This window comes from Peromyscus maniculatus, chromosome 3 (genome assembly GCF_049852395.1).
Source record: "Peromyscus maniculatus bairdii isolate BWxNUB_F1_BW_parent chromosome 3, HU_Pman_BW_mat_3.1, whole genome shotgun sequence".
Classification (NCBI taxonomy): Eukaryota; Metazoa; Chordata; class Mammalia; order Rodentia; family Cricetidae; genus Peromyscus; species Peromyscus maniculatus.
The window spans coordinates 135,814,742-135,827,061 of record NC_134854.1 but is presented as its reverse complement, the minus strand read 5'-3'; the positions used below and the strand labels follow the sequence as shown (position 1 = coordinate 135,827,061).

At 47.2% G+C, this 12,320-nt stretch overlaps 1 protein-coding gene across 1 annotated transcript; it reads right to left on the bottom strand.

The window, feature by feature from the left end:
• Positions 1–12,320, bottom strand: Brk1 (BRICK1 subunit of SCAR/WAVE actin nucleating complex). Its single transcript, XM_006994699.4, has 3 exons — positions 12,146–12,320; positions 836–918; positions 1–619 (listed from the first exon to the last, which is right to left on the bottom strand). Exons 1-3 carry the CDS (start codon positions 12,261–12,263, stop codon positions 593–595), a joined length of 228 nt encoding a protein of 75 aa, XP_006994761.1. The 5' UTR covers positions 12,264–12,320; the 3' UTR covers positions 1–592.

Sequence of the window (12,320 nt, the reverse complement as noted above, 5' to 3'; positions counted from 1 at the left end):
TCAGGTAAAGTCGAGTTTATTAGGGAAGCACGAGATACCCCAAGTGACAGAAAGAAAACTGAAATGTCCCTTTAAGCCAGCTGGGGGCCGGACTTGGACCTCCCAGAACAAGAAACTGGTGGGTTAGCAACAACATTTTCTGGTAACCACACTGCAGGGCACGAGTCTCAGCCAGGACTGCCCCCACCTCCTGTCACAGGCAGAGAGAAGACGGACTGTGGACACAATCAGTGCAGAGGCCATGGGAGCTGTAGGGAAAGTCTGAGAGAAAGAGACTGAGGTGGGGAGGACCTTACCAGAGTCCCGGCCTTTGCCTCAACTCCTCAAATACATTGACAAGCAGTTCCAAACAATGTTACTGAACAGGGGAAATGCCTAATGCTGTTTCCAAGAGGTGCCCTGGACTTCTTCCCCATGCCACATCACATCCCAGGTGTACACGGCAGAGCCCAAAGGCCACTTTGGAAAAAAGAAAAACAAGAAAAAGCCCAGTTGCTCTGTAAGGAGAAGGGGAGGCGCAGAAGGCTGCTGGGCCTTTCCCACACGGCCAGTGTTCTGTACAACGACTTCCCAGCAGCAGCGGGCCACAGCTCTAGGTCAGAGTCTCACCCTTTGTCACCTGTGAATGAAAAACTGACATTTAGATAAAATGCAAAGGGACTAAAGCCATTTTTAAAAAAGTCCTATTTTGGGTCCTCTGCAGTGAGGAATGTAGCAAAGGCAGCTCCGGAGTCCCAGACGCCTATACCCAGGCAGAGCATCAACTTCTGTACGCCTGTTCGGTTTCTAAGTAGAAATGTGTATTCCCTCTGGGGTAGCCTGGGACCATACTCACCCTCGCTTCAATGTACTCTATTCTCCGTTCAAGGGCTGTCAATTTCTCATTTAGTGTTGCGAGTCTTGAACGACAAGACATATCTGGTAAAAGGAGACTGATGTTCAGGATTAATGTCACTCCAAACGCCCACACCCACACAAACCATCTGGACCGAAGAGGAAATTTATAGTTCCAAGTATACGTGGGGGCTGGGGATATGGCAAGAAGCATTTTAGAATCAACTACTCAGAGTCTGTGGAACACCTGAGTTCCACAAATGGCAGAGAAGAGCCATCACCAAGGGAGACCTGTGTCTTGCCTCATAACCAAGGCTGGTCTTGAACTTGCAGGGATCCTCCTGTCTCAACCTAAATTTATGGAAAACTGTTAAAGCAGCACTATAAGAACTAACATGCAAAGGATGATACAGGAGGGCCGTGTCAAGCAGCAAACTGAAGAGTTTCGAGCGAAGGGACTAAACGCAAAGCTCTCTAACCTAAGGCAGGGTGCATCGCAATAAACCCACGGGAAGTTAAATTAGGGCTCTGCACTGAATCACCACACTCAAGAGCACCATCTGTCTCTTGAGCCCACAGGGCTGAGTGGGAGCTGGGTGCCTCTGTTCCCTGGCATCACAGGCACCACACATCCCTAGCCTGGAAAGACACCAAAACTCAAATCCTGAGCGTGGTTTTAGGCTGGGGTTACAGATCAGTTGAAGAGGCTTGTCCTAGATAGCTCCGAGTTCAAGGCCCAGCGCTGCAGCAGCAAAGGAGAGGCCAGAGGACACCGCAGAAAATGAGGGACGGGAGGGAGGGATGGAGGGGGGAGGGGCAGAGCCCGTGCCCTGCCGGTGTCTGTCCCTCTCTGCTCATGCTCATGCATGAAGTCATAAGCTCCCGGCTACTGCGTTAGTGCCATTCCCGTCTGCCTACCAGTCTGTTGCCACACTCCCCACCATGATGGCCATACACTCAACCTCTCGAACTGTGAGCCCCAAATAAATTCTTTCGTAAGTCGCCTTGGTCACGGGTTTTGTCACAGCAATTGAAAAGATACAAATTGGCCTCAGGGAGTGGGTTATCATGTGACAGGTCTGACCATGCTGCTCTTTGGAGAAATGTGGAAGACTTTGGTATAGAAAAGTGGCTGAACATTATAAGCAGGTCTTAATGGGATCTTAACACTCAGTGCACTGAAGCATCCTAGTAAGAGCCTGGATGACCACTAGACCATGGAGGTTTCAGAGGGTAACAATAGTGCCTGGGGTAGAGACCATTCTTGTGATATTTTTGTAAAGGATGTGGCTGCTTTTTATTCTTGTCCTAAAAATCTGCTTGAGGTTAAATTGAAAAGTTTTCGACTAATTTCTTTGGCAGAGGAGATTTCAAGCAACTTGGCGGTGTGGTTATTAGTAATTACTCTTTTGCAGGTCTACAATGAAAAAGAACAAGCAGGGCAAAAAGAAATTCAAAATATACAGTTTGTGGAGAAAAACATCACTAGGAAATTTAAAGTTGGAGCCAAGGCTTGTGCTGAAAGAGATAAGAAGCCTGATGAGAAATGGAATAAAGGGAACGGATACCCTTGGGGCAAGACCATACCAAATTAATCCTGCAATTTATGGGAAAAAGGGGTGTAAGGAATTTTCTGCTCCTAAAAGGCAACAACAAATCAAAGTTCATAATAATGTAGGAACCAGGCTCCATGCCCAACAGGCAGCAGAACTTGGTGGTATAGGTCATGTGGTTCTCACTATAGAATCATGAAGGATACATGAGAAAATGAGTTGTGGACTCTTCCTCCACAATTGAGGAGAGCTGCTTAGGCCAGATGTGTGGTAGGGAGTCCTTGTGGTAGCCCAGGGCGGCCACTGTGTGCAGCTGTGAAGGTGAAGCCTGGATTGCACTGGTGATCCTAGGTTGTGCTAGAGCCGTGGGGTATCTGCTAGAGAGAGTTGCAGACAGGGAGGAGAGATAGATAGATAGATAGATAGATAGATAGATAGATAGATAGATAGATAGATAGATAGATAGATAGATAGATAGATAGATAGACAGATAGATGGGGGGGGGTTGGGGGGGGGTATGTTGCAGTCAGCAAAGCTGTAAGGGAAGAAGAACCATACAAGACCCTTGATGTCAGACAGACACGGGATGTGGAGTCTGTCCTGCTGGGTTTCTGTCTTGCTTGGTCCAGCATTCCCTCACTATGCCACTATTCCTCCTGGTTGGGATGGCAATGCCTATTCTGTGCCATCATATGCTGGAAGTATGTAATTGGCTTTTTGATTTTTTTTATGGGGGTTACAATTAGGAGAAACTTTGGACTTCTTTGTTGTTGATTTGTTTGTGTGTGTGTGTGTGTATGGTTTTTTTTTTTTTTTTTTTTTTTTGGTTTTTTTGAGACAGGGTTTCTCTGTGTAGCTTTGCACCTTTCCTGGAACTCACTTTGTAGACCAGGCTGGCCTCGAACTCACAGAGATCCGCCTGCCTCTGCCTCCCGAGTGCTGGGATTAAAGGCGTGCGCCACCACCGCCCGGCTTGTTTTGTTTTTTGAAACAGGGTTTCTCTGTGTAGCTTTGGAGCCTTCCTGGAACTCACTCTGTAGCCCAGGCCGGCCTCGAACTCAGAGATCCGCCTGCCTCTGCCTCCCGAGTGCTGGGATTAAAGGCACGTGCTACTACCACCTGGCAGAACTTTGGACTTTTAAACTATACTGAGACTGTTAAAAGACTATGGAGACATTTCTTTTTCCTTCTTCTTTTTTCTTTGAGACAGGGTCTCCCTGTGTAGGCATGGCTGTCCTGGAACTCTATACGTAGACCAGGCTGGCCCCAAACTCAGAGATCTGCCTGCCTCTGCCTCTTGAGTGTTGGGATTAAAGGCACATGCCACTACAGCTCACAGACTATAGAGATTTTTAAAGTTAGACTAAATGCATTTCCGCATTATGATATGGTCACAAGCCTATGGGGGTCAGGGAATGGAATGTGATGGTTTGAATGGGAATGGCCCCCAGTTGGTGGAACTGTTCCGGAAGGATTAAGAAGTGTGTCACTGGGATGAACTTTGTTAGCTCTCTCTCTCTCCCTCCCTCCCTCCCTCCCTCCCTCCCTCCCTCCCTCCCTCCCTTCCTCATGCTTATGGCTCAACTGTTCCCACACCATGCCTGCCTGCATTATGGTGGGCAGGTTCCCCACCACAATGGTCATGGACTAATCCTTCGGAACTCTGAGCCCCAAGTGAACTCCAAATTAAATGCTCTCTTTTATAAGTTCCTTTGGTCATGGCGTTTTATCACAGCAACTGAAAAGTAACTAAGACAGTGTCTCATCACCTGAACTCTGGAAGCTTCAGTTACTACCACTGGAAGACACTGCTTCAACAACACCCAAATACCAGAAAGAGGCGTTTTTAAACTGAGAAAACTCAATCACCATCAAGTACATAATGGAAGCAAGACTCCATCTGTGAACAGCAGCCTGGACTCTTTCCTCTTCCCTTTCCACCACCTCAGGAAGAATACAAGCTAGACTCCCCTAAGATACTTCTTCCTGCTGACTCCTCTACCTGAAACCATGAGATCCCTTCTCACCTGTCCTTAACACAGGAGAACAGAGACCAACATGGCGGCTACTTCCTACTACCTCCTCCAACCCACATTTCTATCTCAGTAACCTTTATGTTTAGGTCTGGAATAGCTGTGGGTGCTCTGAACAGTCTCCCACACGATGATTCAACAGCGAGCTACCAACATTCCTCTTCATCTCTTCTTTGGCTGGCTCTGCACAAGCATTTCAGCGTTCACTTTGACAAATCCTTCTATGCTCTGATCTGGCCTCAACTTTCATCATCACCATCTTGCCTATCTAACCATTCTTCTTCACCGGGATTTGGCTAAGAATTTGCCTCTGAGTGAACTTACCAGAAAAACACACCCTTTTTCTGAATGTATTCAAATTCTTACGGATGAACTTTTCATTCTTAAGTTACTTGTGTACTTGGGTCTCTGGCTTGTCACTCTCCCCATTTTGGATAAATGGTTAAAAATAAATAAATAAACTAGGGGTGAACAAGGGGCGAATGGGCTGAGGAGACGCCTCGGTGGGTCAAGCACCTGCACGGGGCAGGAGTGCAGACACCCAGCAGTGGGCATGTCAGTGCGGGTGGGCACGGCAGCCTGCTGCAGGTCCAGCCTCAGGCTGACAGGATCCTCCTCAGAGCTAGCCAGCTAGCAAGAGTAACCATCCTATCAGTGAGCTCTGGATTTGACTGAGACCCTGCCTCAATAAGTAACTTGGAAGAGCCATGATGATTCCCTTGTAAATGTAGCAACCACACACATGTGCTCACATGCAAAAAAAAAAAAAGCATACATATACCCACAACCACACATGCACATGAGAAATGGTGTGTGTATAAAATAAGGAAGTCTATTTCTGTTCTTTCTGTATAAATACCACAAACAAGTGGCCCACATAAAGAGGGAAGGTTTGAGAAAGCACAGGATTCCAGGGGACTGACTACTGGTGTCATAGTTCGTTCTCAAACGTCAGCATTTGCTCACCACCCAATCTCTGGAATTCTTTGCATTTTCCCTTTTGGTTTCATGCATTCCTTCTCACATTCACCCATTCTCACTACTGTTCATAGTCCTTCTTCAAACTCAGTCTCACTGACATGTCACTCACACCCACACTTCCGCCTATATAAAGTACAGGTGTCATGGCCACCGGCTCACTTGCAGAGCTGTGCACCCACTACCATAATCCATTCACAGAAATCTCATCGTCTCCGAGGGAAACTCTCCTTAGCACTTTATTCCCCATTCTGCTTCCCCACCCCTGGAAACCACCCCTGGGCCAACTGACTGGGGCATTCCGGTCATTTTCCTCTCTTCCCTGTGGTGGTGAGTCTCGGCCCCACAGAAAGACTATCACTTCGCTCTGTCTCCAAACGCTTGTGCTATTTTTTCTGCCGAGACAGGGTGTTTCTTCACTGGCCTGACGCTCACTACCTGGAACTCAGAGCACTCCTCTTGCTTCTGCCTCCCAAGCGCTGGAGTGGGAGTGTGCCACTGTGTTTGGCTCTCCGCCCTTTTTAATTGATTTTTTCCCTTTTGTCTCAGGTAGCCTGGGACGGCCTCCACTCACTATGCAGCTGAAGGTGATCCTCTGGCTTCCACTTCCCAGGTACCAGGATTACAGGTGTGCAACACAATGCCTGCTGCTCTCTTCTTTTTAAATCTTACTGTCTGCTATTGCTACCTCCTCTAGTTCCCAGGTCTAGCTTACACACGGCCACCCTAGCAACCTACCTCACTTTTCCTAGAAACACTACCACTTTACAAACATTTATTTTACATCTTTGTGTACGTGTGCACATATGTAGAAACCAAAGGGCAACTTTTGGGAGTGGTTCTCTCCTTCAACTATGAAGATCCTGAAGACTGATCTCAGGTCATCAGGCTTAACAGCAAGAGCAAGTACCTTAACCCATTTCACCAGCTCAACTACCACTTCCGTCAGGACTATCCAGCAGGCCCAAATTTCCACTTAGTGTGCTGTTTGGGAGCTCAAAAGCAAATAAATAGTATCTCTGACAACTGTCTTTCCCATGAGAAAAGACACACAAAAATGATGGGAGGAGAGATGCAGGGAGAGACTGTGCTGGTCTACCTGTCACTCCTAGACAGACAGCTGTGCCGGCCTACCTGTCACTCCTAGACAGACAGCTGTGCCGGCCTACCTGTCACTCCTAGACAGACAGCTGTGCCGGCCTACCTGTCACTCCTAGACAGCTGTGCCGACCTACCTGTCACTCCTAGACAGACAGCTGTGCCTGTCACTCCTGGACAGCTGTGCTGGTCTACCTGTCACTCCTAGACAGCTGTGCCTGTCACTCCTAGACAGCTGTGCCGGTCTACCTGTCACTCCTAGACAGACAGCTGTGCAGGTCTACCTGTCATTCCTAGACAGACAGCTGTGCAGGTCTACCTGTCACTCCTAGACAGACAGCTGTGCAGGTCTACCTGTCACTCCTGGACAGCTGTGCCGGCCTACCTGTCACTCCTAGACAGACAGCTGTGCTGGTCTACCTGTCAATCTGGTAAATCAATACAGAATGATACTCTGGAACTGGCCCATATGGCTCAACACTGTTGAGGAAGACAAAATGTCCAATACGCCTGAAATTAAACATGAATTTAGTTCATAGGCTGGGGTGTAGCCCAAGGGCAGAGTGCCACATCACATGCTTAAAGCCCTAGCTTCCACCCCAGCATCTGCAAATTTAAACATAAATAGTAGTAAAGTGTAGCATGAATCTCACCAGTGCCTCAGCTGATTCTGTTTCCCCAGACTGGAAGCTTCTGAGTCCTCATCCAAAATGAATCTCAGCTGAACTGCTTCTCGAAAGCCTGAAAGCAACCAGCTAGTTCCTGGTTTTCACGTCTTATATACCTTTCTGCTTTCTGCCATCACTTCCTGGGATTAAAGACTCATTTTGTGGGATTAAAGACGTGAGTCACCATACCTGGCTGTTTCCAGTGTGGCTTTAAACTCACAGAGATCCAGATGGATCTCTGCCTCCAGAAGGCTAGGATTAAAGGCGTGTGTGCCACCATTTTCTGGCCTCTATGTCTGTCTAGTGGCTGTTCTGTTCTCTGACTCCAGATAAATTTATTAGGGTGTACAATATATTGGGGAACACAATATTACCACAGGAAGGCATCCAGCAACTGACTAGCTCGGGACTCTACATTTAAGTGCATTTTGTCATCACTCACTGAAAGTGCCAGGTCTTATCAGGGGGCTTGCTAGTATTTCCATATCATCACTGCTGACAAGACTAACAGACAATTCCTTCTCTAAATTTATTTTTTAGGTGGGATCTTCCCTATGTAGCCTGAGCTGGCCTGGGACTGGAACTTACAATCCTCTACCTGTTGCTTCCCAAGCACTGGGGTTGCTGGAATGTTCCACTACACTTGGCTTTCCTCTCTGGACTATTTCATGTACACCTTTAGCACAACAAATATTGGTACTAACTTTATCTCAAATTGTCTCTTGGGTTTTTTTGTTTGTTTGTTTGTTTGTTTTGTTTTGTTTTTGAGAGGGTTTTGGGGAGTGTATATCGAGGGGATCTGTTCTATTTCCAGAAAGCATTTCTTTATATAGTTCAGGCTAGACTGGAACTCACTATGTAGCCCAGGCTGGAAATCCTATCTCAGCCTTCTGAGTTCTGGGATTATAGGTAAGTGCCAATACACCTAGCTCCTGACTTTTTTTTGAGACATGGTTTCTCTGTATAATAGCCCTGGCTGTCCTGGAACTTGCTTTGTAGACCAGGCTGGCCTCGAACTCACTGAGATCCACCTGTCTCTGCCTCACAAGTGCTGGGATCAAAGGCATGCGACACCACCACCTGGCCCTCTTGACTTGTTTTTGACATCAAGTTTTAGTTCTTGGATGAGTCTTGGGAAGGAAGAGTTTGAGATCTGCAAAGAAGAAATTTCCCTTTTCCTGCTGTATAAGCAAGGAAATCTCTGGTGAGATGTCTATATCAAATGTCTATAAATCACATTTTACAGAGAACAAATTTGATTTGGGACTTCCGCTGCACCCTAGAATTTTGACCAGCAATGGTAGTGTACCCCTATAATTCCAGCCCTCGGAGGATAAGATAGGAATATCCAAAGTTCTAGACCATCCTGGATACTTAGTGAGACCCTGTCTGAAATATTTTGTCAGAAATAAGACATACTCTTTTGGGGTATACCTGTCAAAGGTAAACATATGTGAACTAAATGCAGCCTCTATGCAGCCAGGCGTGGAGGCACAGGCCTGTAGTCTCAGTTACACAGATGAAGCAGGACTTGAGCCTGGCCAGAGGTTAGAGGCCAGCTTGTAGCATATCCCAACTCAAAACCAAAATAATGTTTACTATTACAGGCTGGCAACATAGATTGAGAAGCATTTATGAGCTTCTGGATCCCCAGCACCAACAGGTCAACAAACAACCCCCACCCACCCCAAAACACCTCAAAACAGTCAAGTGTGGTGGTACACACCTGTAACACCAACACTTGGGAGGGAGATCTCCATGAGTCTGAGGCCAGTCTGGTCTACACAGTGTGAGTTACAGGCCAGCCAAGGCTATGTAGCAAGATTTTGTCTCAAAATACCAGAAACAAAACAGTAACAGAAACCTTCAGATATGGATAGTTCCATGGCAGTTATGTAACAATCCAAGGGAAAGGGAAAAGCTTCCTAATGTAATTCAGTTAGAATGAAGTTGCTATTACCAAGAACCAGATTTGGAATAGTGAGAAGTTACATCACTCTTAAATTTTGAAAAGCCGCCCTAATGGAATTCTGATGCTTTACTGATTGAACTGACATCAATACTTTGGTTAGACACTGTTTAGACGCCTCTGATATTAACTCCTGTGCTTGTTAAAACTTTCCAGATAAGTGATTTTCCTACTTTCCACTGCCTCTCCAGGCTAAGCTGGACTCAGACTTATGATCCTTTCACAGGGCATGCTGTCCCCTAGCACAAAAAGTTGGGTTTTAGGAGGGTTTTTTGTTGTATTTTTCTGAGACAGGGCCTTATTCTTTAGCTAGACTGGCCTTAAACTTATGGCAATTCTCCTGCCTCAGCCATAAGCTACCACACGAAGCTGTTTTAATTTCTTTCACTTAATACTTATTTGAGGGAATGATAATCAGTAAGGAATGCTGCTTTAAAAAAAAAAAAGTCCGCCGGGCGGTGGTGGCGCACGCCTTTAATCCCAGCACTCGGGAGGCAGAGCCAGGCGGATCTCTGTGAGTTCGAGGCCAGCCTGGGCTACCAAGTGAGTTCCAGGAAAGGCGCAAAGCTACACAGAGAAACCCTGTCTCGAAAAACCAAAAAAAAAAAAAAAAAAAAAAAAAGTCCAATATTCCAGTTCTCTGGCAGGATAAATAAACTATGTGAATCATCATTGAAATAGTTTACACAGAGGGCAAACAACTCAAAAGAGTACAAGTCAGTGGTAGAATGCTTCTAGCATTCACAAGGTCCTGAGCTCAACTCTTAGCACTGCGAAAACCAAAACCTCCCAAGGAACACTAGACTATGGGTGGCAGGGCAAATGGCCAGAACTTCAAAAACATTTAAGTCCACTAAAAAGCAGTCTAACGTCTTCAGGTCTCCACAGAATCATACTTCATTTACATTCCTCTAATAAACTCTTTTGGGGTGGGGGGGATACATGAACTCTCTCTCTTTTATTGACTATAGTCCTCTACTATAACCTCCTAACATCCACAGCAACTTATGGTGTGAAGCTACACCACTGACATGTCCGTTTATGCTAGTCTCTCATTAACTGGCATCTTTAGCCTCTATTCCCCAATTAGAAAATCCATTCAAGATTCTAATCCTATATACTTTGTAAGTACAATTTAAAAGAGGTTTCTGGCCAGGTGTGGGGGTCCACACCTCTACTCCCAGCACTGAGGAGGAAGGCCCATGAGAGTTGTCACAAGTTAGAGGTCATCCTGATCTACATCGTTCCAGGAAGGCATAGAGTGATAAACACTATCTATGGGGTGGGAGGTGGGGTGGTGGTGTTAAGGCAGGACAATCAACAGTTCCAGCAATTTACCAAGACTCAAAACAAAATGGGTTAGGGGACATGGAATGGGGGAACAGATTAAGATTGCTCTATCTATCTATTCACTTTCACTATCTATCTATTTCACTATTCACCACTGTGTGGGTGGGTGTGAGCATGTGCCACGGCACCACTATTGGGTCAGAGGACAACTTGTGGAAGCTGGTTCTCTCATCAGTGGGTCCTGAGCATTGTACTCAGGTTGCCAGACTTGGTGACCTTTACCTACTAAAGCCACTTCACTGGCCTGAGAGAACTCCTTTGAATGCAGAAAATGGTTCGTATTTTTTGTGGCTGTTTTGATTTGGCTAGCCTCAAGCTCATGGCACTCCTGCCTCTGTTTCCCAAGTGCCAAGATTAGAAGTGTGCACCACCAAAGACAGCAGGAAAGACTTCTTATCATGTTCCTCACTGCCATCAGACCTGTGGAAGAAGAGGTTACACTGCTGATTTTTGCTTTGGTCCTCCTGTCTCTGCTTCCTGAGTATTGCTATGAGAGGCCTGGTGCATGCATGCTAGGCCAACACGATACCCACTGGGCATCCTCAGCCCTTAATGAAGCTTTTCCACTTTTGCTTTTGTTCTCTTTATAAAAAAAATAAAAAAAAAAAAAACTTTTGTAGCGTCACCGCTACAAAAAACAAACAATAACAACAAAAAAAAACCTCTTCCCTTTTTAAGGAGGGGGGGATGGGTCCCGGGCATGCTACCCAGGTGCCCTACCTCTGAGCTGCACCCCATAATTGAAGCTGTTGCTCTGCCTCCTTCCTTTATACTACTTAGGACCCATCAGTTCCCTAGCTAGAAAATAATCTATTCATAGCACTGCCTCCCATTTAGTCTAAACTGCTGAAGATTGCTAATTAGTAGAAGCAAAGTGCCCCAGTTGAAAAAGATCACTCGGTGCCATCTGCACATCTTGTGTAAGAAAGCCTCTGAAGGAAGCCTTTCCGGGAACATGAGGAGTCTGTGACAGGTTTTCAGTCCAGAAGGCTAGGAACAAACGCAGAAACAAATGAAGGCTGTCACCAGCCGGCCACACCTAGGCATGATTTTGGAAAAGTAGACTCTGCTGGAAGTATCTACCCTGTTAGATCTCAGGAACCAGACAGAAGCATCCAGAACACCTATCATGAAGCAGAGACAGGGCTAGAAAAGGCATTTCCAAGGCCGGAGAGGGCCCCAGCCCTCCCTCTGACTTCATTACCACCTTCACTAGCACCGAAGGGAGCCGGGGAGGAATGGACGGCACCGGGAGGAAATGGTCGAGCGGGAGCAATAGAAGGCATGGCACTAAGGGGTTTCGGACTCGATCCTGAAGGAGATGGAGAACTATCGGGAGTCTCTAAGTGTAAACGTGACCGTGACACGGCTGCGCACTGCGTGCCAAGTGGATGGAGACTGGCGTGGAAGCGCAGCGCAGATCAGGAAGGTGATGGATGGGCCTAGGAGGCTGGGCAGTGGGCGTGCTGACGCGCGCAAGCGGGGCCTGGCAATGGGCAGGGTAGACCCACGGAGACCGCCTAGTGAGGCTCAGGGTGAGGGGACTGGGGCCGGCGGAGCGCGGAAGAGGAAGGGAGCAGCCGGGACGGCGCGCCTCTCCTCGGCGCCGCCGGCCGCCTCCGACGCCTCCCTCCTCCCAGTCTCCCCTGCTCGCCCGCTGACCGAAAGAGTTGAGAAAGTCCGAGATTTTCTTGATGCTGCTGGTGATGATCTCAATGTACTCCCGATTCGCCCAGTCCTGGTGAATCTCCCGCTGCACCGGATCCTCTTGTCCAGCCATGGCTGCCACCTGAGGAAGAATGACTGCGCAGGCGCCGCGACCTCCACGGGCCGCCAG

Coding starts and splice junctions, on each gene's coding strand:
- Brk1 (XM_006994699.4), bottom strand. CDS start 12,263: ATGGCTGGACAAGAGGATCCGGTGCAGCGGGAGATTCACCAGGACTGG. Junction 919..12,145: donor GGACTTTCTCAACTCTTTCG/GTCAGCGGGCGA, acceptor TCCTTTTACCAG/ATATGTCTTGTCGTTCAAGA. Junction 620..835: donor TAGAGTACATTGAAGCGAGG/GTGAGTATGGTC, acceptor TTTCATTCACAG/GTGACAAAGGGTGAGACTCT.